Genomic DNA, 26,691 nt, shown 5'->3' with positions numbered 1-26,691 from the left:
AAAACCCGTTTAATCCTGCAGATGGTTGAAGAAACCCCAAGCTTCTCTAATATGGTCAGCAAAAAGCTGCACCTGCTGACTTACTGAACCTCAGATTGATGAGGGGAATTACATTCAATAGTGACTCCATCTTCATGGTGTGAATTCTTGTCCAAACCTTTCAACAATTTAGCTGAAGAGGGGAAAAAAAGAACAAACCCAGACTTCTTGTAATCTTGTTCCAGCCATCTTTTTTTTTAATGCTACTTTGTCAGAAAGCTTTAAAAAATATATAAACAGACACTAATATTAGCAATTTCTACCACTGTACATTAGAAAACATGAAAAAAGGGACAAAATCTGATTTGTAGATAAGATTTAATTTGTTAGCCTCAAAATGTAAAGCAAAGTCATGGCTCTATGTTACAGTCTTTTATTCCTTTACAATTTACATGTTGTGTAGTTTTGAAGTGTCTCAGTCAGTGTCAAAATATAAAGCGTAAAAAATGCTGCATTGAACAAACCGGGCCCAAAGGCCAGTGTCTTCATGTGGTACGAGTGCACAGTTAAAGGGTCGTTTACATCTTTACAGAGGAAGCCAATCAGACGAAGGAACTACACAGGAACGTATAAATCAAGTGACTGTCAGCATTAGTGTTTGATATTATTTATTGCACAAGCCTTTCTTTATATAAACACATCCTAAAATAACCCAAAAACATTATTTAAAACATAAATTTAACTTAATCTTGAAGTAGAAGTGGATTATGGAAGATTTGTGTTTCTATTCCCTCATACCTTTATAAATTTTCACACACGCACACACACTTCGTCACACACACTGATGTCCTACAGTGTGCTCACAAACACGCAACCCTTACACACACACACACACACACACACACACACACACACACACACACACATAAAAAGACATGATACATTGGGAAGGACTTCAAATAATCCATGGCAGTCTTCCCCTTCAGCAGCAGATGTTCATCATAAAGTTCCCAAATCAAACAGAATCTCATCGTAGCCACGGCTGTGGAGGAGCAAATATGAAATCAATTATCAATAAAAATGCAGATTAGAGCTACAGAATCAAGTTATACTGATGGGATGCTTACAACTGGTTTGGAGTCTTCTTTATCCAAAACTTTTTGCGCTTGGTCTGGAGGAAACTTGAGCATGGAGGTAATCACTTTGGCCATCGTCTGCAGACGAAAAGAGCGTCAAAGATCTTTATCCCACTAAAAACACAACAGTGTCGTCGCTGCTACCTTTGACACATCACAAAACCCGATTATAGTTCCTCTGAAACAATTAAATCCTAGTAACTCAATGGAAGAAGAATGAAAATAATCTCTATAATCAACTTCAGGTCCATCTGCCACAGAGCGTGCGTTTCCCTATAAACGCAGGCGATAATCAGAAACAGCGGTGCCTGAACCCAGCCGCTCCACCAGCTCTAAACAAGGCCAGCATGGCTTTAAATGGCAAATCTGCATCATGCAGGATGCATGTGCTTGCAGGCTGCCTGCAGGACATCCTCCACACAGGGAGGTCTGCCTCGCTACCATAAAATGTGTTTGTTGAGAAGCAGAGAAAATCCTGCTGAGTTTAGGACCCTGTCGAAACAGCTGACAGTTAAAGAGATCACTGTTAATTATCAGAAACCAGATTAGAAGCAGAACAAGTTTATGTGTGACGTGTTGTAAATGGCCTTAGACAGCAGTGACTCAGTAATATCCCTCTGCAATATAGCTTCTGCTTATTAGTTGATTTCCTAAGACCAACTAAGTTTTGCTATTTAAATCAAATCCTTGGAAGTGTTAAAAACAGTCAACCAGAAAATAACAGACAAACAAAAACAAGAAACCAATGGTTATTATGCACTAAGTGACACAAAAGGTTAAATACAATCTTAATGTGGGTCACTTGTGACGGTTGTCACCGATTTCATTTGCAAACATGTTCACGGATGCAAAGTCCTGAAAAAGTTTTCATACCCCATGTTTTACAAATACATTTTCTGAAAAATGCAGAGTGCATATAAGTGTCCCCCTTTACTCTGGTACCCCTAAGTGAAATCCAGTGCAACTCATTTGCTTCAGAAGGAGGAGCAGAATGCTGTGTGGTGGAAAACAAACTGTGATCATGTTGTGGCGACTCTCTTGTCACTGAAAGGTGAGAAGATGGATGGAGTTATACACAGGAGCGTTCTGGGAAGTAAATCTATTGAAAGGAAAAAGACTTGGATTTGGGGGAAGAGTTTTGTCTTTTTAGCACGACAGTGGCCCTAAATGTACACCTACAGTTGTTACATCTCCTTCCGACTCGGCTTGAGCCGGTTTTCAAAGTAGAATGAGCAGAAATGTCAGACTCAAGACGTGCAAAGACGTACCGCTAACCACATATAAAGGTGAATGAAATGACAATCTTTTATAAGAACTAAAGAGTGCACTACACACTTAAAATGTTTAGTAAAAAAGGTTGAAAATCACATCATTTTCATTCCATAAAATCCCTTAAAATGCATTAAAGCTGGTGGATATGGCAAAACAGAAAGGCAAATATCAAACATGCAACGTGATTCTATCAACCAGTGTCTCTGCTTTTTAACCGTTTTGCAATTTGTTTTAATTTTGTGCATACATTTTAATTTCTTGAACCGTGGATCAATTCAATCAGCTGGATCTTAACAACCAGTCACAACAGCTGCAGCAGTGAATCACCGCTTGATTCAATTTTAGTCTGTCAGGGTTTTCTTTTTTTTTATTATCTGTGGGAGTAAAATAACTCATGAAATAAAGAAAAGCTTACTTTTGTTTCCCGTCCCATCATGTATTCAAACAGCACCTTCCTCAGGTACTCCATCTCTGTAGACTCCGACAGAGAATCTGAGGTATTTATCCCAGGATCTGTAGCAAGAAAAAAAAAAGTTTCCTCTTTTGTAAACACCACTGAAGTTCTAACCGTAAGCTTTATAAATTAAACACATTTCCTGTTAGCTTTCCATTAAGTTATTGCACCATATATATAAATAAATAAATAAATAAAAATGGCAGGAGAATAACAGAGCATTGCTGTGCAGTTTCTATTTTTCTTCTAGCTTTTAAAGTGGAGGACATCTGTGTATTTATTTAGCAGCTATACCTGCAGACAGAACCAGTGCATGGGCAGGTACTGGTTCAACTTTAAGCTCAAGAACAGGAAATAATTGAGTCTCAGTGTGAGAACTTTAAAACCACATGATGAGAGCAGTCACCGTTTTAATTCTCTCCCCAAAGCTACAAACTGTATGGGAACAGCTACGTTTACGGTCGGGATGGAGCTGGTAGCACTTAGGTTGCAGCTTTTCTCACCAAAAGCTAGATGAGAATAACCCACTGCTTAAGTGTTATTATCATTCAGAGTTGAATAAATGTCCCTGCTTTTCTGAAAGAAGAGTCAACGAGAAGAAGGCATCCAAACATCTCTTTGATCTCTGACATGGATTAAAGGGTCACCAATAAATCCTGTAGCCTTTGTCCTCTTGACCTTTTCCTGCCCTCGGTGAGGCGACTACCCGGCCAATCACATCTACTTGAAACCAGCTATCACATCTTCAACCTAAAACCACAACTTTAGGTGCTTTAAGCAAGCTAAAAGGAGATCTAGCAGAATAAAAGCAAGCCTCACAGCTGTAATTCCTCCAAACATAAACTAAAGTATGTTAGATATAACTTGTTTTCCCAAGAAGGATTTAAGAAGTCAGTGAATAGCAGTAAAGTTGAGCAGAGTCTGCAAAACCCATTACGGTAAAAAGGTGGCTTCTTCACCACCCCCAAAATCCCTGACAGCAGATTTTCTTTATTGCACCAGAAAAGCTCACTCAATGTCTGCAAATACGATTGGGTTTATGATAAGAACACTGCGGTCCCTCAGAGGTTCACATCAACGCTTATATGGACTTCTCGGCTGTAATTCTGAACTGGATCTAAACCTCATTTCCAATTAAGCCTCATTTGCAACTGTGTTACCAGCAACCATCAGATATCTCACAAAGAGACCTGTTTTGTGGCGCAGTTACTGCAACCTTGGCAGGATGTCTGAGTATCCTTAAAAAGTCTTAAATTTGCTCGTTCAAAATTAAGGCCTTAAAATATGTTAATCACAAGACGTACATTTTGTCTAATTGGTCTGAGTCAGTAGTGGTATTGGATTAATAGCACCGTAGATTGATATTTCAACTTCTCTTTTGAAATTTAATTCTATTTTTGTGTTAGTTTCCCCGACTCTTCCTTAAAAAAATGTTGTATTAATTTTCTCTCAAATTATAATTTTTTTGCACCTTATTTGGGAAGAAATGTACAGAAATGAATTTTGTTATTCTACTGTTTTTGCTCATCTTAACATGTTATTAAAAGTATTTTGTGGACACCTACAAACTTTGTTCAAGTTCATTTTAAGGTTTTGACAATATGATTCACAGGAAAAACAATAAAAACACCCAAATGTCAGAAGTTTGATATGAAGCATGACATATGAGGTGGCCTTTAATTCAGTAGCAAGGATCTAAAAAAGGATCTAAAATTCATTCAAGTTGTCTGATATTATTGATTTACCCTGGGAAAGATTAAATCCATCCTTAAAAGTCAAAATAAATATGACATTCATGCTAAAGTTGAGTGAATGTAAACTTGTGGAAGCAGGAGAAAGTGTTAATGCAAAGATTACCTTTGTACGTCCCACCAAGATGAGTTACAACAGGGCTGCGGTGGAGAAATTTGATCTTGTCTTCAAGTGAGTGAATCTAACAAGCATAAAGACACAAGCATGGACGCATTACTTTCTGATCTCTGTGGGTGAAGTTGTTTCACTTTTATTGTTAAATGGGATACACAGATTTAATGGCCATCCTTAGGGGAGGTTTGCTGAAAAATGAAACCTGTGGGAGGTGTTGCTCTGATTGTTTATAAGGTTAAGCCAAATATAAACAGATGTGTTGCGCAATTAGAATCGATGCAGCAGGAGGGCAGTGACTGTTTCTGCCAGAGGCAGCAGGTTTCTGGGAACACGCATTGCTCTTCGGTTATCAAACGGAGGCGCCGTCACTTACTCTCTCAACAAACTCCTGCTCCTTCAGCCTCGCCTCGCTCAGAAGAGTCGTCTTCTCAGCGAGCTGAGCCTGCAAGCAAAACGACAGAAGATAAATGCCCGGACTAATACGTGAGGAAAAAAATAAGACAATTAAGTTCTGTATTATAATAATATTCCTTTAATGATTCATCTGAATTATTAAAGCAACATACATACCTTCAGGTCCTCAGGGGTCGCCTGTATTGATAAAAACAAAAACATTTTGGTGAGTTTTGTCCCCATTTTTAACCTTTGTGTGCATACGTAGGTGGGTCTTTATAAAAACGAATATCTTTCATCCACATGAACCCTCACATGTGGGCTCATGTGAGGGTTCACTGATTGTTGTTTTAAACATGCAAAACCCATAGGGGGCAGTGTAGCGGAAAGTCAAACCTGCCAGCCAATAAGATTGCTTCAAAACAACATGGCAGCAGGATGTTCATTTGTGAGGACAGATAAGGTTGAACTACTTTTAATCAGGATAACTGGATAAAAAAAATTATTAAAAACACAAAAAAGATGTTAATTAGTAATAATTTCTAAGCAAGTATGTGGAAATAATGAGGGATTATTTATCTCAGACTGTAATTAACTGCCTTTCCATGTAGACATGCAAACACAAAGTTTCCTCATATCTCCACTTTGGTCAGTTTGTAAATCATTTCTAGTGACATTGGATACATAAAAATTAGTTCATTTTCCCAGAAATCCAGCTACATGTGGAGTAGACAAAATAAACGCTGATAAATCAGAACATTTTGAGCACAATTCCAAAATAAGACAACAAGATGGGTTTTGTGGTTCAGAAGAGCATTCAAAAATAGATCATCAGAACTCAGTTAACTTTCTTTAACATAGACAAGAAGGATGCAAGCATGCAATAAAGTCAAGGAAATCATTCAACAACAGGAATACAGATGGATAAGTACCGTATTTTCCGCACTATAAGGCGCACCTAAAAACCTTCAATTTCCTCAAAAGCCGACAGTGCGCCTTATAATCCGGTGCGCCTTATATATGGACCAATATTGAGCCACAACAGGTCTAGCAACTACGGTAAGCAGCCGCCAACTTCATTTTCGCCGGTAGAAGAAGAAGTGTGCAGTGCATGCTGGGATAGATGTCAGAACGCTGGTTTGTTACTGACCTATCTACCTACCGACCGTCTGTAATCAGGGGTGCGTTCACACTGCAGCCTTAAGTGACTCAATTCCGATTTTTTGGCAATTCCGATTTTTTTGCCGGGGCCGTTCACACTGCCAGTAAATGCGACCTGCATGAGTTCTGCAGTGTAAACGGGCAAACGACCTGAAAGTGTCCCGCATGCGCAGTAGAGGGCGCCATAGCGTCAGCGTTCTCAGTGTTCTGCCAACTGCCATAATAATAAGAAGTGCTCAGTGTTTGCGGAAGTAAACATGGAGGCTAACGGTGGAGCTTAGCTTACATATTTGAAGTTGTTGTCCGGCCGGAGCAGCATATTAAAAACTTAATCCTCATATAATCCGTCATGGTTGTTGTTTTTCTTCCCACTTGCGCTCATCAGGACGCAGAATAGTGAGATTTGTTGAGAAACTGACGTTCAGTTCGGATTAATGCGACCTGGACGTTAGGTCGCATTTGAACCAGATAGTATCGGATATGGGTCACATTCGAAAAAGAATCCGACCTGTGCTGTTCACACTGCCGTGAAAAGATCGGATACAGGTCGCATTACGTCAAAAAAATCGGAACCGAGTCACTTCAGGCTGCAGTGTGAATGCACCCCAGGTCGTCTGCAGGTCATTTAGCACCACGTTCTCCTCGAACATGCTGTGCGCAAACGGAGAAGGGTGACCATCGTCCTGCCACGCCCCGGCCCAGTCGCAGAAGGCTCTCCTCACAGATCCGGAGCCGGACTGTTTTGTTGACATTCTTTATGTCAACAAAGTGGCTTTAGACATTCATCCGAGATGTTTCGACTAGGGTTACCAAGGAACCAGCCCCTATACATTTAAAGCCGGGGGGTGGCGGGGGAAGAGAGACAGAGACTGCGGCGGCAGCGTGTCGGTTGGTCTGTGTTAGCCAGACAGCAGTTGGGCGCAATATCGCAACACCAACACCGTGAGTGAAACAATGACTGGGACAGCCTACTATATAATGTACTCGTGGATCACTTCTTTGTTATTACACATCCACATTTGTAGAGTACGGAACAAATTGCGTCCAGTATAGGTTCAATACGGGACGGGTGGCAACCCTAACTGTAGTGTCTATTCTATGCGCCTTATAATGCAATGCCCCTTATAGTGCGGAAAATACAGTAGTTTGGTGGGAAGATAAATGGTTGAGTGGTTGAGTGGAAGGGTTAGATAATCAATACACACCGATCATCCATCCTTTGTCAATTGGAGAACAAATTATGGATGCATAATGGATGTCTGGAGGTACAGATGAATAAAGGAGAAAGCAAGGTCTGCACAGGCATAATGCCACAGAGTCCCCCATAAAGTTATTACCTCATCTGGGAAAAATGCAGCAGTCAGAGCAGTAAAACACTTTGTGTTTATTTTTTCTACAAACGTTTGTGAAAGGAAGAGGCATCTCTGCGGAGCCATAACTGGACTCCTTCCAGTTTGCATATCGTGCATCTGAGCACCACTGCAGTAAAAATTTAAAGCTGTGGAAGCAGGTCGTGTGATGATAATTGAGAACAGGGACTGCTGCCTCCCAGGCTCTGCTTCGTGAGGAGAGCATTCCTGAGTGACTCGAACGCAGTCTCGCAACATCCGGCGCCCTTTGAAGAGCGGCCACAAGACGCTGCGCGAAGAAAACTATCCAACAGAGTTGTCCCTGAACTCAGGAATCAACTCAGAGAAAAACAGGGATGATGGCTGAGATGCACGTTAACCTGGATGGGAGCTTCGCCCGTCACTCAGAACTGCCAATGCTCATTTCAGGCTTATCCCAAAGGAAAGCTGAGAATACGAGAACTTTATGCGACCTCTGCTGTTTATGGCAGCCAAGAGAAGTGACTTATGACTTGAACAGCATTACTGTAGAAATTTTATCTCTGCCTGAACCCCGAGAGGTGTATATATAATCCACCATATTGCCTGCAGCTACGAACGTTTTTCTGTGAAACTAAAAATGCCCCAAGTGCAGCAGCAGCCTGTGACGCAACTGTTTGAGGCAGGGCTTTACCTCTGAGGCGCTCTCGCAGCGTGTCTGGAGCTCTTCCAGCTGTTTCTGAACCTGCCACACTCTGTCTCCCATCTCCTCCTCGCGATTCTAAAAACAATCACATAAATAAATAAATAAATAAATAAATAAATAAATAAATAAATAGTCAGATGAAGAACTTCCTGTGTGTCATCTCAACTATATCAGCCAACCTAATAGTTGCTTCTTTAGTAGACTATACAAGATTCTTTTCTTCCAACTTTTCATCTAAAACTTTTGTTTATGTTAACATGTGGCATGTTCATTTTTAAACTGTCAATAAAATAAATAAATAAATAAATAAAGATGTGGCCTTTAAGAAACACAGACATTTGGATCCAACTCACCTGTATAACCTGCTCATATTTCTGCACAGTTCTTTGCAAATCGTCTTCCTTCTGGGAAATGAGCTTCTTCAGCTGGCTGGCTTCATCTCGATGGCTGCTGATGAGTTCAGCCTCCACGGCCTGGGCCTTGGCTGACGAAACAGCAGAAGTAGTCAGAGATAATTACCTTTTAGCTTTAGTCTGCATGAGCCCCTCTAGAAGACCAGGGAGAAATCTTTTCTTGTACATTCACTCGGAAAGTTTTTGCGTTCTCTCCTGATAACGTCCTAGTCAGTTCATGAGAATTCTTGAATCCTGAAAGTCTTTCTGCTACGACGTAAGGTTTTTGAAAGGATTTTCCATGTATGTTAATATCTAATCTAATATTTGAAGTTGTATATTGTTTTTTTTTATTTACAGAATGTTGTATAAATTATAATTTAATTTATCTCACCTATCGTCTCTTTCACAGAGGAGTCGAGCTCTCTCTCTTTCAGAGCCATTTGTGTGTTGAACTCCCTCATTAGTTGCTTTATAGCAGAGTTGTGCTTCATTTCCATGTCTTCCAGCTCCAGCCTACATAAAAATGAATCCAGTTTAACATCATAAAATACTCCATCCCTGAACATATCGTTTATAATGACGCATTAAAATCTTACTTAAGCCTTTTCTCGTTCTCCTCCAGCAGCTCTTTCTTCACATACTCCAGGTCATGTTCGTGCTCCTTCCTCAGCTGCCTCATATCTTTCTGCAGCCTGGTGAAATCCTTCTGGATCTTCTCCTTCTCGCTCTTCATCTGGCTCACTTTGTCTTTAAGAGTTTGCAAGGAGTCATCATCGACGTCCTCTGCTTCTTGCATAGGAGAGTGATTTGCCACCTCGTTTTCCATCACACTCATAGTTTGCTGCGCGCTGCTACACTCCACCTTCACCTCCAGTTGTTCTGACGAATGCTGCACCTTGTTCGGAGGAGTCATTGGTCTCTGAGTGAGCTGGGCATCTTTCTCGCTGATTTCTGCTTTCAGACGGTTTATTTCTGAGAGGAGGTTTTCGTTTTGCTCCTCTACTTCCTTTAGCCTTGCCTGTAGTTCTTGCAGCGCCGTTTCACTTTCTCGGAGCTCCACTTGTTGTGCCGCCTCCTTCTGGAGAGACATCAGCTTGTCTTCATATGCGACTCTCTGCTCTTCTAAGCATCTTTCTTTCTCCAGCCTCTCATTGCTCACAATCTGCTCCAGCTTGTTCTCCTGCTCTTCTTTAAGCTTCACAAGAGCTTCTTCGAGCGATTTTGTTTTCTCCTCTAATGTCTCCATTTGCTTTTTGCACAAAGTTTCGCTGCTCCTGTTTTCCTCCAGGCTACTCTGGAGAGATTTAACCGTCTCCTCTTTTTCCTCGAGCTGAGCCGTCAGCTGTTTTCTAATCTGACTAATTTTCTGCTCGGCTTTCTTCTTCAGCTCCGATATCTTCCGAGTGCTCTCTGCAGATAACCTCTCTTCAGTCGCTTTGAGGCTCTCCTCTTTGCTCTTGTTAATTTCGTCTTTCATCCTTTCAAATTCCTCCCTTTGACTTTCAAGTGCGAGTTTACACTTCGTGTTCTCCTCTTGGAGGGAGCTCAGCTTTTCCCCCAGCTCTTGTTCCACATTACCACTCTGATCGCGCTGCATCTGGACCTGCTGCAGCTGCTCCATCAGCTCTTTCTTTTGGTTCTCACTGCTGGTCTGCTGCCGTTTCAGCTCCGAGGCGAGACGCTCGCACTCTTTCGTCTTCCCCTCGAAGCGCTCCTGCAGCTCCGAGAGTCGGCCGATGCAGCCGTCGAGCTCCGAAGAGAGGTCGCTGACTTTCTGCTCTTTTTCACTCAGCACCTGGTCCATCTCGGACTTGCTGATGGACTGATTGTCGACGCTCGCCGCCAACTTCTGCAGAGATTCGTTCTTCTCTGAGATTTCCTTCTCCAGCTCTTCCAGCCTCATCTGCAGAGATCTAATCGTGTCGTCGTCCTGGTTGACCTTCTCCTCCGCCCGCTTCCTCTCCTGCTCTAACCTCTCCATTGCCTCTCGTCTCTCCTCTTCGTGCTGCTGCTTCAGCTTATTTATGGCTTCCTCCTTGTCTTCCATACTACTTACAAGCTGATTTTTCAAGTCGGCGACAAGAAGCTCATTGGCTTTCAAACCTTCCGACATGATTCTGTTGGTTTCGTTCAGCTCCTGTATTTTCTGAAGCTGTTCGCTGATTGAAAGAGAGCTGTTCTCCCTCTCTTGTGTTAAGGCTTTGATATGCTCCATGTGAACATCTACCTGAGCAGTCGTCTGTTCTAATGAAATGCATAGATTCTTGTTCTCCTCTGTGTGCTGGAGGAGATTCTCCTCTAAAGTGCAAATTGTCCCCAACTTGGTGTGGAAAATGCTCTGTAAGCGCCCCACGTTCTCCTGACTACACAGCAGTCTACCGTTCAGCTCTTTCACGCGACATTCGACGCGTTGTTGGAGTTCATCAGAGGAAGACTCCACTTTAGACTGAACCTCCTTACAGTAGCGCTCCATTTTGTCGAGGATTATATCTAATTGCTGCTGGAATTCAGCTTCCTTGGCTTGTAGTTGTGTGGACGTTTGCTCAATTTTAGTCTCCAGATCTTTAGCGTCCGTCATTCTGGAGCTTTCCACTGCTTCAAGCTGCCTCACCGCTTCGTTCAACTTTTCCGACAGAGTCTTCATGCTCGCTCTGCTTTCTTCCTCTGCCGTCTTTAGCTGGTCTTGAAGGGCGTTTCTCTCGTTTAGAGCCTGGTTCAGGTTCCTCTCCGTCGACTCCATTTGCTCCTTCAGCAACGCTTCTCCCTGAGACAAACCTTCGAGTTTAACGGCTGCTCCGTTCAGCTCTTCCTGCAGCTTCTGCACAGTGGTTTCCCGGATCGCCAGGTCCTCCTTTAGGTCCTTTAATTCTTGAGTCGCTCGCTGGTTCTCGTCCCGGCTTCTGCTGAGCTGCTGAGACGTTTCCTCCAGTTCCTGAGCTTTCTCCTGGAGGATGGCTGATTGTTTCTCTGTCAGTTCTTCCTCCTGTTGTGCCAGCTTCTCCTGCCAGCGACGCTCCAGCGCCTCCATCTCTTCCGTTCGGGTTGTGAGCAGCTTCTCTAGCTCCTTCTTATGGTTTTCCTGCAGTTCTGACACAGCACTGCTGAGGCCCTGCGAACTCTTCTGAGCCATCTCTACAATTTTCTCTTGGACTTGCTGCTCTTTCTGCTGAAGCTCCGCCTCTTTTTTTGCAAGTTCCTTCTTCATATTTTCTTCATTCTGTTGCAGCTTTTTCTTAAAGCTCTCCTGCATTTCTTTGGCCTTCTGCTTGAACTTCTCCATCTTTGTTTCCTGTTTTTTCACCTTTGCTTCCATCTCAGATATAGTATTCTTTAGTTGGATTTCATGAGCTGCTTTCTCATCGTCCAGCTGTGTCTTAAGGCACTTTTGCTCCTCCTGATTTTTTTCCTGTTCTGCTACATATGCCTTCTCCTTCTCTAAGAGCTCCTGCTTGGTTTCTTCTAACTGAATCCTCATTTCTTGGAGCATCTTCTCTTTTTCCTGACATTGGTGGTTTGCTACTTCCAGCTGATTGTTCAGATCTGTCAAACTCTTCCTGCATTGGTCCAAATCTTCTGATGTGGTGTTTAACTGAGTGTTAGATTCCTTTAAGGTCATCATTTCTTGCTGAGTTTGCAATAAACTCTGCTGCAGCTCTTCAACCTCTCTAATCTTGATTTCCAGGTTTTGTGCAGTGGAATGTGCTTTCTCCTGTACGGTTTTCTCTTCAAGAAGAGCGTCTTCAACCTCTTTCTCCTTTTCCCTCAGAACAATTTTTAGTGCATTAAGCTCCTGCTTCAACGTTTTTTCTACACCTCCAAGAGACTGTTCATGCTCAAGTTTGATATTTTCGAGCTCAACTCTGTGCTTTGATACCTGATCCTGCAGCTTTTGCTCACATTCTTGTTGAGCTACCTTCACAGTCTCCTCAGCTGCTGCTAGTTTCTCCTCCAGAATCTGCCTGCTGCTTAAAACCTCAGAAAGTTCAGCAGAAAGCGCCTCCAGCTCTGCCTGCTTCCCATCCAGTTTCTCCAACGTTTTCTGGTTCATGTCTTCAACGTGACTCTGGAACTGCAGCTCTTTTTCTTTCAGCAGAGTCTCCATTTCCACTCTGTGTTTCTCCTCGACTTCCTCCTTGTCCTTTTCCATCTCCTCTTGGTGTTTTGCTTTTAGTGCAGCGATTTGCTCTTTGTAGTTATTCTTCAGCTCCTCCAGCTGACTGGAAAGATCTTGAGATAAACTGGATTCGTCTTGTGAGGTCTTGTTCACGGAGCTCTCCATCTCCAAAATCCTCTGAAATCACATGCAAAGTGACAAATGTAAAAAAAGAGTCTGAGCATTTTCAGAGAATATATTTCATTTTATTTAACTTCTATGCGCTTTTTTCATTTAGTATATATTTTGTCATTTTTAAAGATAGATTTTTTTTAAGTACTGTATTCATTGGTTTCATATTTTACATATTAGTTTGTTATGGTTAATATTGTTTGCATTGTTTTTAATTCATTTAACTACATTAGTAAGGTCTGACAATAAAGTTTAAAAGTAATCAAATATTTTAAGCCATTATATTTCAAGTTGAAAAATAAAATGAAAGAAAAAACTTGAAAGAAAACAATTTTAAGTAAGGCTAAAATTTTAGATCAAATAGTAAAATGTGAGAATATAACAAAAACGGAAAAAATGTATCATATACATTTGGTATTTATTTTTTATTTACTAAGTATATTTAATAATATTTAACATCTAAACCTTCTTTTGATCTTTTATATATTTTTTGAAATTTAATAGATTAGAAAACAAATATTAATGTTTTATAAAATATGAAATGTTCATTTGTTTTAAGGTGAAAATTGAAATCAAACTAAAGTGTGACAAAAACACAAAATGAAGATTATATATTACTAGCACTAATTTATTTATTTAGCTTTATATATATATATATATATATATATATATATATATATATATATATATATATATATATATATATTATCAACATGGTATTTTTATAACTTTTAAGGTCATTATAAATACTGAAAAACAAAATTAAGGTATTAACTATTGCTTGTTAATACTAGAAATGTGAATGTTAAACTCTAACAAAATTACAAAGGTAAAGACCAACAGGACCAATTTAATTATTGGTACTTTTATGATATATCTAAAAATATTTTGTCTAATGGGTAAAATAAAGAAAAAATAAATTACTTTTTGTAAATTTAACCTTGAGTCAAATAAATCATATTTTTTAAATTCTAAGATTTTTCTTTTATCTCTATGTTTTACGTGATTTTGGCAAATAAAATTCAGTGTCTTATATTTATCAGGTGAAATTAAGTTAATTACTTGAAAAGAGAGGAAAACCATAACTCACTGTTCTTGCAGCCTCCAGTTCCAGCTGCATCTCTTTCACTTTATTGTCAGCTTCTGTCCTTATAGCCGTCTTCTGCAACTCTGCGTCCTCCAGAGCCAGAGACGCCTGCTGCTCTCGTTCCTTTGCCGACTGCTGAAACTCATCTTTGCATTGCTCCTGGAAAATAGAAGAATTTAAAAAATCCGATCTGTGTTTGGACTATTTATGACAATATTCTTCAAGAATGAACAGAGGGTGGTACCAACCACTGCTTTGCTGATTCTTTCCTTCATTTCTTCTTCTTTAGCAGCTAAAGCTTCACTATGGGCTTTTTCCAAACTAGCCACAGTTTCTTCTGACGACTTCTGAATCCAACATCAGCAAAAACAAACACGTATTCGGCAACATATCAATTGATGAGAGTAAAAGTGGTAACATTAGTGCCATAATGACTTCCTTTGAATTAACATAAAATCAATGAGTTACTTTCTGACCTTCATGATGGTGACGACTTCCTGTTTCACTCTGGTGAGCTCCTGCTGAAGACTCTTCCTCTCCTCCTCGCTCGCTTTCTCCACTTCTGCTACTCGCTCGTCCAGCTGGACCTGCAGCTGTTTCCTGGCCTCCTCGGCCCTCTGCGCCACACCCAGAGCGCGTTCAAGCTCTTCAAATGCTGCAAGACAGGAACAAAGCTGCTCCGTTACCCTTTGCTGAAGGTGAAGTGGAACTATTTTTCTGCTGCAGGATTTCAAACTTGATTTGGACTAACCTGATTTCTCAGCCTTTTCTTTCTGCTCTTGTAATTCTTCCTTCTGGGCGACAGCCTGCTGGAGTCTGGAGCGCAACTGTGCGACCTCCTCTTCTTTCATTTCAAGAGTCTCATGCATCTGCCGCTTGGTTTCAGCGATAACCATTCCCTGAGAAGAATGCAAAACGAATTAAAAGTATGTAAAAATGCACCGCCATTATTAAATCAACCAAATTTTCCTTGACTGGTCATCGGCAGACCAAATACAGTCACATTTAATGAATTAGAACATCCGATGAGACTAGTTTGTCAGATATTTTGAACACTGAAAACCCTTAATCAGCTATTAAATTCACGTTTTTTATTAAGGCTACATTTCTGTATTTAATTTTTTTATTTGTCTGACATAAAACAATAATGCTAAAAGTCATGTTTTCATTAACTGTAAGCATACGATCATCATAATTAACAGAATTAAAGGCTTTCAAACATCCAGCTGTGAAGTTAACCTATATAATGTGATGAGCTAAATAGACTTTCCAATAATATTCAGGTTTATTGAATGGGTATGTATTGCAAAAATGTCTTACAACTCAAAAAAGAAAGAAGAAAATAAACAAATAAATTAAGAATCTGCATTGGTGAAAATCAGAATCGGCTGATCGATCTTAAAAATCAGCATTCAAGAAAAACGTGAACACAGCATGTTCACTATTCACTAATAAATGATATAAATGAATAACATCATTAATAATATCTTGTGACAGTATCTATGTTCTACAAAACAGACAAGGTAAAGTAGAATATAACAAAATTTTACGTTTGAAATGTTTCTTACGCACAACCTATAAATCTCACTGGTCAAAGAAAGTTATAAAAAGTCTCTAAAAAAATGTTGTAAGCTGCCTGGGATTTACCAAACATAAAGAAATTTTGTAAATCTGTCTTAAAACAAGAGAAGTTTTAACTTGAGACAATGAGAAAATTGTGTAAATGTCTTTTTAGTATTTTTAAATATCTGCTTTTCAAATTTAGGATTTTAACCAAGTTTGAATATAAAGCACTTTTAATAACCACATACAAAAACCAATAATTTTCCGAATCTCGAAAGCCCTCAATTAAAATTCAAGCATTTTCAAAGGTTTAAGGCACCCATATGAAGCCTGTAATGCATCAAGTGTGTCTGCATTTTACACCTATTTTAAGCTGTTAATAGTGTTTGACTTTCATCCATCACAGTGAACTCCTAAGTGGCTCTTCACCCCGCAGAGCTGGGGTCAAAGATTAAGAGAAACAACGTGGTGCTTCACCGTGTCCTGCCTCTTTAGAGAAGGGCAGAGAAACACATCCTACAGACCTTTTAATCAAGATGTGACAGATGCTATAAAAGCTCCTAACCCACCTTGTCCTGCTCCAGTTGCTCAATGAGATTCTTGGCATCCCGCAGCTGAGTGATCAACTTCGTCTTTTCTGTCATGTGCAGATCCTGAGAACACAAAACATTCGACAGATTTCCAGATAAATACATTGCACATGCATAACCGGAATAACATTCTTGTCTATTTATAGTGAATCTGATATTCTGACTCATTTCCTGTACAGGTTTTGGTTAGAGAATGTCAAAATAAGACGTTTTCTTCACCTCCCAGGTTGGCTCGCCCACAAACCAGCTAGCATAAACCCAGCAAACCCAATAAATAAACCCAAATTACAGCCCAGTATCCACATGTAGCAATCACCACAGCTTTACCAGTGGCTGCTGCAGATGTAGCTGGACTGACTGCATTCATTTTAAATTAAACGTCTGAGGAAAAAGACGTCTAAAAGGGTTTTAATCTGTAAAAGATGCTCTGTTTTATGACCCGTTTCTCTGCTGCGTTAGAGGACTTCCCACCTGTTAACCTTTGCTTCTTTGGAAAACAGAACAAATCAGGGGAATAAACGAGATTCGACCAACATGCGACCACTGACTAGCCGTCTGTCGCTAAGGTTTAAGCTCAACGCTGCAAACAGATGCAGCAAAGCATCATTGCAGAAATGGACAAGCTACAGAAGACAAACATACCACCGAAACAAAATGTTTTTGAGTTTAATGAAAACAATAGCTCAGTTGTGTCAAGCTGACATGACACGACCCCTCGCCATGGAGCCCGGCCAGGGAATTTGGATGTTTGGACACCGAGTACTGCGGCTATCTGCTGTGTCACTGAGATAATGGAGTCACATTATCAGTGAACCGAAAAGACTCTGGCAGACGTTCATTATTCAAACACACACACAGCTTGGTCATTTGCAGCTAAATCCTCATTTAAATTCAAACAGCATTTTATAGAGACATAAAAATCCAATGTGAGCTGCTTCCAAAAACTCATTTTAAAATATCAGGGCTCACACTTAAAGTATTAAACCGTACAGTATAATAATAACTTTATAAAACTGTTTGACTAACTGCAGTATGACTTAGTCTCGCTCTCATCAGACTGCTTTAAGATCCAGTGTGAGCACCTTCATTTTCTCCAGCTCCTGAAGTCTCTCCTGGAGCTGCTCCTGCAGAGCTTCGTTCTCGCTGCTCAGCTGCACGCTCCGCTCCTTGTGTGTGCGCATCACTTCTTTGCACTTCTGCAGCAGGTTTTCTTGCCTCTTTACCCTCTTCTGGAGAGCCTCCATGAGTTTGGTTGGATCATTGTTGCCCTCTACTGCCCAAAGAAACCAAACGCACCAGTCAAAAACACAGATAAATCTGCAGGACACTGCATGAGCGTTCATACCAGTTGTGCCATGCTTTTCCCACTGTGCATTTTGGATCAAAGTGTCTTCAATAAAACATTTAAAAGTTGTAATTTTATTGTGAAATATAACTAAACCTCCCCACAAGTTTCTCCCTCATCTGTCTGCTGTGTTCCCTGGCCTCCATGATGAAGTTTGTTCACAAAATACTGAGATTGGAGGACAGACAAGTGGAGTATTTAATAATTAGGTGTTTCCTAAAGGCACGTGATCACTGTAAATTTAATTTAGGAGAATCAGACTAAAGGGGGACATGTATGTTTGCTTCCTTTTTTTAATTTTGCACTACTTTTTCTTTGTTAAATAAAATCCCAATGAAACAACAAAGTTTGCAGTTGTGATGTGACATTTTCAAGGGGTATGAATACTTCTGCAAGGGATTACAGAAATGAATCAAGACTCCACGGACCCTCAGGTATCTCCGGTTCCAGTCCTTGTTCTTTCAATGGACTCTGAGCAGCAGCAGTAGAATCTGAAGACGTTTCAGACTGAAGGGCTTCACCCTCAGAGGGCAGCGGACCATCAGAAACTCCCTTCACTCGCTTTTTCAACAAGGCAACCTTTTAAAGTGAAGGAAAAATAACACCATCAAAATTCTCCCAGGATATCAAAAGGTTTTATTTTCACTCTTACTCATAGAAACTTTATGTGAATTAGGCATTTACTTATCTAAAAAAAAGTTTATTTAACATATTGATTGAGTTGTTTCCATAAAGACTGTTGTTCAGAAGAATAAATGCTTTGAAAAGAAAACTATCTGCAATCTTTTGGCATATTTTGAAGTTTTATCCCAACATAAAAATATTTATTCTAATCTGGACGCTTTTCACAGGTTACTGACCTGTGTTTGCAGGACAGTGATCATCTGGTCCTTCTCCTCCAGCGCAGCATCAAACTCATCTTGCAGGTGTTTCTTGGCCTGCTGGTCCATTTGAAGCTCCTAGAAATAAACCATAAAGTTAAATTTCACACACAACCTTCATAACTAACGAGCAGATATCAGCCGTTCTCCATAACAGAGGTTACCTCACGAAGCTCTCCTATCCTGCGCAGAGATTTATCTTGACTCTGACTGAGGATGGCCTGAGAAAAAACACAAAACATCTGATTAGTCTCTAAATAATAAATGAGCCATTATTATAGTCTCAGCTGGAAATACCTGTGTTTTCTCCTTTTCTCGCTGCACAGTGCGATACGCAGTAACAAGCTACATGACAAAGAAATTAGCATAAAAAGTTAGATTTGCTAGTCTTGATCACAAAAACTCAAAAAAATATTTTTGGTTTGTTTCTAGTGCAAATATCTTAGTACACTTGGAATAAGACAAAACTAAATTACAACCAACTTTTCAGCACAATAGATGAGCTTTTTTTAAGTCAATAATTCATTAACTTTGATGACAAAATAATAGTTTTAAGTGAAATAATCTGCCAGTGGAGCAAGACATTTTGGCACATTTTTTTCACTTATATCTGGTACTTTTTCATCAATATTAAAAAACTATTTACTTAAAATAAAAACCCCTATTGTGCTAAAAAGTTAGTTGTGTGTTAGTATACTTCGAGTAAGATAAAACTAAGATATTTGCACAAGAAACTGTAAACAAAATCCTTAGTAAGATTTTGTGTTTTTCCAGTGTAGGATTTTTGATCTCCTAGGACTCGTTCCCATCTCTCACCTCTGAGTATTTCCCTCTGTACTTTCCCAAACTCCTCTCCACCTGAAGCAATCGATGTACCAGCTGCTCTTTAGAAAGAGCCTCTGCGCTTCCTGGCGGCTCCTCAGCTTCACTCTCGATGTCCGAGGGCGGATCGTACGCGGGGGGCCCAGGCGGCTCGTTTTCTCCTGAAGGTGTCAGCGATTCGCGGGAGGAGCTCCGAACCAGGTTTTCTTTAGACGAGGAGCGGAACAGATTTTCCGCCCGACTGGCGCCGCCTCGAATAAGCGACTCCATTGAGGGAACTTTCAGCTGTAGCTTCTGCGCAAATGACTGCAACTCCTCCTTCTGTAGGCGGCAGGAGAAGGGAAAACATTAGGGAGCGTGCCACAAATTCTCTGAAATAAGCTGATGGTCTTAGAGCAGGGATGTCCAAACTTTGTTATGTGAGCCAAAATAGATGAATCAAAAGCAAATGAACAAAATAAAGCCAATAAAATAGTCTGATTTTGCTCTTGTAGTTGACATGCAAAACCTATAAAGGATTTAGCTTTTTTTTTTTTTTGTATTAAAAACAAAGGTCATTTAGTTTTTAAGTTTGTTTGGGCTTGATTGCACAAATTTATTCTGTTATAAAAAAAAATTGGGTCTCTTTCTTTCGAAACACAATATTTAGCCAAGTTTGGTTAATTAAATAAAAGCCGCAGCAGTAGGCTTTTCAGTAAAAATCCATGAATAGATGCAGTTTTCCTCATTATAAAAGCTTAGTTATGAAAAGACATTTCCATTATAATAAAATGGAAATTTTATTATAATTTCCATTTATAATTTCCATTATAAATTATAATACATAACATGTATTACATGTATTAAGGTACATAACATGTACCTTAATCAAGGTACATGTTATGTACCTTGATTAAAAAGACAAAGCTTAGTTGTATCTGCTTGAACCACCGGTCAGATTTTAATTCCTCCTGAATAAGGCCGCACAAAACCACTTCAAGCCCCACAAATGGCCCTCGGGCCTCACTTTGGACTCCCCTGGATGCATAAACATACCTGAGGAGAAGCACTTCCATCTCCATTGATGCTGCCTCTGGGAGATCTTGCAGCTCCTCTGGAGGCATTCTGCAGGATATAAAGACACGGTCAGAGAAGAAGAAGTGGTGGCGATGAACCTGGGCCAATTAGTCATCCACACCCAGCAGGGCTCTCCCTGATTACTCTGAAGGGAGCAATATTAGTATTGCTGGGAGCAATGCAGGGGCAATGGGTACCCTCATGCAATTTGGAAAAACAGAGGGGTTAAATACACAAAAGAAGGCATCTCTACTGTAAAAGAAATAAAAAAAAAAAAAAAAAAAAACGGTTAAAAAGTTACTATAGAGAACAGCCAAGAGCTCAGGACAGACAGTTAAAGTCAAGTAGTCGGGCCGGTATTTGAGTTAAAGATGCTTAGCAGAGCTGTGTGAAGCTGTATTAGAAGAGCACATCGCACAACAGAAGTAAGTGAATGTTTAGCAGCCTAGTTGGTTTGGTCGACTTATCAGCAGCTGCAGAGAAAAGCAAGTCTTCTCCTCACTTGTCCAGCTCCAAAATATCCTCACTTCTGGGTTACAGAGCAAATAAATGCATTTGTTCCTGATTTCTACTTAGTTTTAGTCTTTTTCTTGTGTGATGGTCAGTAATTTGTGACTGGAATGTCTTAGAAAAACAGGAAAATACATGCGTTTCTGTATTACTGAATTTATATGGCATAATATAACAAGACTCCAGATATATCCATTTTATTTAAGGTTTCTGTCCCAGCTGGCAGATCAGACTTTGTGGGAGTTAAAGATTTAAACAATCCAGGTCTGAACTTTATGAAAAATCATTTGGTGCAAAACAAGGACAACAAAATTCTTGTAAACTAGTAATTAAAAAACAAAGTTTTAATATAATATCAAACAACAAAAAAATCACTCATGTTTACTCTCTTTAGTCTTTTGCTCCCCATTTCTGTTCATGTTAAAATCTAGAAAATGACTCATCAAAAAATAGTGTATACATAAAAATTATTCACCAAGCTCATTTCTTCAGCAAAAATAACAAAACCAAAAAACACCACATCATTAAATTAGGCAGGAAAATGCTGAAATCTTTATTAATAGAGTGAATATATCTAATGTAGTTGTAAAGCTAAACCTCTGAGCCACAAATGTGGTTTGTAAGAGCAAACTTAAAAAAAAAAAAGGGTAGAAAACCCCAATATAAAACCAAATCTTGTGAAATAATTTCATGGTAAACTGCAAGCGATTTAGAAATCAACATTATGTGGCGACATAATGTTGTAACATGACAGAAACGATGAGATGAACTGAAGATAATGTCGCCGCCTCTGTCACTGCACAGCATCAAACCTCTAGGTTTCAAACTACACAATACAAAGTAAATCCCCGTCAGATGTACAGTCTTTGGTTGAACCGTTAATGATTACATAAATGGTTTTTATATATAATAATTCCTTAAAAGAAAGACTTTTGTGTTGTTCGGTAAAAGCCTGATTGCTGCATTTCTATTCAGTGTAATTAATCTGAACCGTCCAGATCAAGTAGAAATGCACCAAGAAATCAATCGAGTCTGAAATCAGATGATTTTTCTGTTTACTCCAACAGGTCCCATTATCAACACAATTGAAATCCCAGAGTTTGAAGAGCTAAATATCTGAAGACCACTGAACGTTTAAACTCAGTTTGGAGCAGGAAGAGTGCAACGTTTTTACTTTGATTGGTGTTAAATATATTATTAAAGACAAATTAGAATCAGATGAAAGTCAGAATTACCAAATCAACGCCAGATAAAAAAAAAAAAAAAAAAAAAAAACTGGCCGGAAAAAAAGAAAAACAAATATGGGTGCATCCTTAATGTCAAAACCTCAATTTCCCGCAGCACAAAAATTTCTTAAAATCAATACGTCATTTTTCAAACTCAGCATATGTCTGAGAACTTACAGCAGGCACTTGAAATGCTGGTCATTAGATAAAACAGGCATTTATTATTTATTATTTATCTTAAATAATCAGACTTTAAAGCGACATTTTCTAAACTTGTTTTCTAAACAGACCACAGTCCTCACCAGCAGCTGGCACTAAACTTCCTGCCGCCTCTTTATTTGCACTTTATACACATTTACACATCCTGGACACTGTTTGTCTACCAAGTAAGCATGTAATATTAAACACTAAAATATTATGAGTCACTCAGACAGAAGAGGGTCATCTTAAAATAAGGCAACCTTCAATTGTTCTGCATATATTTAGAAACAGCTTTTCAAACAAACTCACGAGTTCTGGTAAAGGTTTTCTGATGATTAAATTTCTTTTATTCCTCCTAAAATCATACACAAGAACAACAACAAAATAAAATGTTAGCACTAAATAAAAATGATAAATATAACGCTCTGGGTTTGTTTATTTGGAAGAGTTCTGCTCAATTTAACATTCATACCTATACGGAAAATGTCAATTCTCCAAATAAACAGACCTGTAGAAAGAAGGGACAAAGGCCACAAGACAAAATAGCAGGATGTTAAGAGGCCTAAAAGACAAGCAACTAAGCCTGCCAAAAGACACGGGGGGAGTATTTCATGTTTTACCAGGTTAAGATAACTCAAAGGTTGGGCAATGAACAAACACAGGGCACAACGCACAGAAGAATCTAACCCACAATATAAACCACATCTCCCATTAGATGCAGGGTCGTGTTATTGTGTGAGATGCCTTCTTAATGCTAAATCCAAAGCAAACAGGACCAGGGAACAAGCTGTCCCTACTCGAGCCACAGTCCTCTAACGGTTCCCCAAACGCGCAGAAGACGGGAAGAAGGAACGGGACGGGACGAGGAGGAGAAGGAGGAGCAGGAGGAGAAGGAGGCAGGAAGTGAGGACAAACTCACCACACTGGCTACCTGGGCCGTTTTGGGTCGGTTTGAATGGTCCAGAGCAAAGATAGTATACTCAGAGAGAAAAGCGGGCTCTGCTATCATCCCGGCCAGCATCTGACCCCGTCAGTGCAGAAACGGGACGAAAGGTGGGGAAAGGAGAGGAACACAGAGAGCAATGAGAAAAACAACACCATGAAAGTGAAGTAGCACTGAGGGAGGACTGGGAGGGGGGATTTTAGCCAGTCAGTCCAAAGTAAGCTGGTCAAGAGAGGGAAGGATGGATGGAAGAGAGAAAGCAGAGTGAGACAGAGGGAGAGACACGGTATGAACTGGAAGAAAAAAGAAATGAAACGCTGAAAAGTGAAATATTTAATTAACATCAATGTCATGAACAACAGTTTGACATCTCTTTAAAATTTCATGAATGTTGGACAAATCTGTTTCCAGTAACCAAATAAAACAATCTAAAAGAGAGAAAGATGTCAAAGTGTTACAGAAACGTGAGATGGAAAAAAAAAGGTGTTGCGATGCTTCCCGAAACTTTGTGCTACGCTGACACTACGGTGCAAAAAAACAAAAAAAAAAAAACACACTGTATTTTCTGTGAAATGATGAAAACTAATGCACAGAATATTGACCTAAAAGGCATTGTTATTGTCCAATCATGTAGCGTGTGTGTCATTAATCAGTAGATAATTTACTTAGACCAAGTCACATCTTTTTTTTTTTTAAAGAACAAGCAACAATGATAAGTTTTTAGATGGTAAATATTCACATCTTATCTGGTCAGGAGGCACACAAGACATATGCTGCATCATCTTGCAGTCATGGTCAGAACGCCTCTGCATCCCAAAGCGCTTCAGATTTATCTAAAAATACTTGCACAGACTAGAACATATCTGCTGGAGCAAAACAAGCAGTCACCAGAAACCGAAAAACCCTGAAAGCAAGGAACATGAATTATTCATGAGCACTGTGAAATACAGGCTGCTGTCCTAAATGAAGCCCTATGTTGGTTATGTTGTTCTACATTTATTCATAATAATAATAATAATAATAATAATGTGCTGTTTTGTTCACCTTCTCTTGGCAAAGTAATGGGCAGAGCTCGGTGCGTTACTGAGGTAGCAACAAGCAAAACCAATGACAGACTTTTAGGGACTCTAGAAAGAAAATCAGTGTGTAAAGCTGGGTCAAGTTGGCCGTTTCCACTCGAGCACAAACGATGTGCATTTATTGCAGACAAACGCATCTGTCACACAGCAGCTCCATACTCACTTGTCTGTCACTGGGAGAGGGCGAGCCGTCATGATGGAAAGGCGGTGTCTGGCTGCTGCGCCGCTCTCCGCTGCCCATCTGTTAGGACAGATTGATCAGTTTTTAGGACCTTTAATTTTAAAAACAGGTTATTGATCAGAGATTTGATACATTATCAATATGCTACTACTGCTGCTGTGCACTGAGTGCACTCTTAATCATCATCGACCTCATGTGTGTTCACCTTCAAATCCTATAATCCAGACACTCTGGTTTCACAGACATACAGTGGGCGTTACAAGTGGCAAAACACACTGAAAAAGAAATTGGTTGCACGAAAATCTATTTAAAGATCTTAACTTTATAAGACACACAAAAAAAACAAGGTAATCCAGCAATGTGTCACACAACATGGGAAATGCAAGAACAGGGAATGCATGAGCATGCTAATGAGCCCCAACTGTATTAAAGACAATATTGCAAGTATGCAATCACAAATCTCCATTTATCTGCGTCAGATTCAATGTGGATCAGCATTTTTTCCAGATCAGATGGACACTAAAGGATCGTGAAGTGATAACGTGTGGTTGTTATTCCAGAATGAGCTTCAGCTTCTGTCTTTGCTTTGTAATGCAATAGTGTCTACCACTTGCTATGGGGTCCTGGATTATCATTAAAACCCTGAGTTGCATTAGAGGAAAAACAGCTCTGCATCAGCGTCAGCCTCCCTGTTGTTACTGACATTTAGCTAGCATATTGTCTACTACAAGATGGTGACACAGTCAGTCTGTGAGGTAGAGAACGAAAGGCTGAGGCTTAGGGCTGTGTAATTTTATTGATTCTATGGCACTTATTGATATTTTTTTTTCCTCAGAAAGTATATATTTTCCATCCGCAAGTATTGGTACATTAAATCCTACTTTGAGTTTTATTTCAAATCCACATGAATTAAATGGCAGCTATCACACATGACATTTTTTTTACCCAGTTGCAAATGTACATTAAAAAGTGTAACAAAAGTGCTCCGTTTTATGTTTTAGAGTTTTTATTTTTTGTTATGAAAGATGTTGGAATCCATTCAGAAAAATTAGGGGTCTATATTCTCTACACAATACACGGAATAGTGATGTTAGCAGGACTAATGGCTAATACAAGATGGTGAAAAACATTTGAAATGTAACTTCACTTAATTTTGGGCAATGAGCTACAAAGTACTTTTTTGAAACAGTAATATTTTGTGTTTTTATCCATGCATAGAATTAATAGGTAAACCACGGTGAAATTAATTGAATTTCAGACCACTGCAGATGAATCTTTAAATAAAATATCGTACGCAGGAGAATGTGCCAGCCTACATAATCACACAATGGGGGCGACTGACAGCAGCAGGATTACTGAGGGTCAGCCGGAGCGACCAGCGGACTTCAGGCTGCAACCAAAACAAACACCACAACAAAGTCACACCCAACCTGTCAACGTGTTATGAAACTTAAAGCTGGTATGTTCACCTAGAACAAGTCATGGTTCGCTCTTTGTAGGATTTTTCTCTACCCGGGACAACAAGAATTACCAGTTCAAGTTTTGTTTTAACTAACCTCTTCAGCGGCTAATCTGAATGAATGTCATAGCCGGGTGCTAACGTTAAGTGTAGTAAGTGTAGTAAAGTTGACTGCGTGTTAAGTTATTTAACTAGAACATCATAGAGGACTTCCTTCAAATCAGAAATCACTCGAGGTAGTTTCTGAGCTGACATCCTTGCCGTAACATAAACAGATGTTATTAGCTAAGTTAGCTCAACTAACCTGGGCCTGCTGCTGTGGTGTCTGCGCATTCCTCTGCGGCGACTGCTCCTCGTTTATCTTCTGCTTAAGTTTTTTAAACATCTTGGCACGCCGAGAGCAACTGGACACGTCAACTATCTATCAGTGAACTGCTTGGTTTTATTTTTTTCAGCCCAACATCCAGTCCTGAGGGCCTGACTTCCCTGTTCGTTTGTGATTTCCAGCAGGTGACAAAGATCTCTGCGCATGCGCGGCCAACGTGGAGGATAACTGAGTGTCCATATTTAAAGGGCCAGTGCGCCTTAAATTCCCTTTGGATGTACAGCATCAGAAAGACCAATGGAAGGTCAGCGTTGTGGATAAAACTACAGCAAAGATAAAAGAGTGAGATTATTAAACAGTATCGTAAGCTTTGAACATCTCACACAGCATTGCTCAGTTCTTTCAATACTTTATTCAACCCTAAGATAAAATTGGTAATTTGTTGATA

At 39.7% G+C, this 26,691-nt stretch overlaps 1 protein-coding gene across 5 annotated transcripts; it reads right to left on the bottom strand.

The window, feature by feature from the left end:
- Positions 1–340: 340 nt before the first annotated feature.
- On the bottom strand, positions 341–26,449 carry golga4 (golgin A4). 5 transcript variants are annotated; one of them, XR_015765360.1, is made up of 26 exons: positions 26,223–26,449; positions 24,442–24,519; positions 23,176–23,277; positions 20,299–20,367; positions 19,258–19,584; positions 18,739–18,786; positions 18,606–18,662; positions 18,421–18,519; positions 17,989–18,139; positions 17,298–17,488; positions 16,195–16,278; positions 14,814–14,961; positions 14,539–14,717; positions 14,311–14,409; positions 14,066–14,221; positions 9,287–12,981; positions 9,082–9,203; positions 8,649–8,779; positions 8,284–8,370; positions 5,278–5,298; positions 5,081–5,149; positions 4,699–4,774; positions 2,803–2,900; positions 1,107–1,193; positions 906–1,021; positions 341–873 (listed from the first exon to the last, which is right to left on the bottom strand). XR_015765360.1 is itself a non-coding variant. In XM_015009963.2 (25 exons), exons 1-25 carry the CDS (start codon positions 26,301–26,303, stop codon positions 1,007–1,009), a joined length of 6,270 nt encoding a protein of 2,089 aa, XP_014865449.2. In that variant the 5' UTR covers positions 26,304–26,449; the 3' UTR covers positions 341–1,006. The 5 variants fall into 5 exon arrangements, 4 of the variants coding, with proteins under 4 accessions (XP_014865449.2, XP_087868940.1, XP_014865457.2 ...); XM_015009963.2 differs by having other exon boundaries at positions 341–1,021; XM_088012814.1 differs by having other exon boundaries at positions 341–1,021; positions 14,311–14,406.
- Positions 26,450–26,691: the final 242 nt, after the last annotated feature.

This window comes from Poecilia mexicana, unplaced genomic scaffold (genome assembly GCF_051168715.1).
Source record: "Poecilia mexicana isolate PSO_F unplaced genomic scaffold, ASM5116871v1 scaffold_15, whole genome shotgun sequence".
Lineage (NCBI taxonomy): Eukaryota > Metazoa > Chordata > Actinopteri > Cyprinodontiformes > Poeciliidae > Poecilia > Poecilia mexicana.
The sequence above is the reverse complement of the archived record's forward strand: the minus strand, read 5'-3'. Positions and strand labels throughout refer to the sequence as shown.

Excerpts from the sequence above, each read along its gene's own strand:
- golga4 (XM_015009963.2), bottom strand. The coding sequence starts at position 26,303 with ATGTTTAAAAAACTTAAGCAGAAGATAAACGAGGAGCAGTCGCCGCAG. Across the intron at positions 18,663-18,738 it reads GAGAAAAGGAGAAAACACAG|GCCATCCTCAGTCAGAGTCA; the intron begins GTATTTCCAGCT and ends GTTTTTTCTCAG. Across the intron at positions 8,780-9,081 it reads CTCTGTGAAAGAGACGATAG|CCAAGGCCCAGGCCGTGGAG; the intron begins GTGAGATAAATT and ends CTGTTTCGTCAG.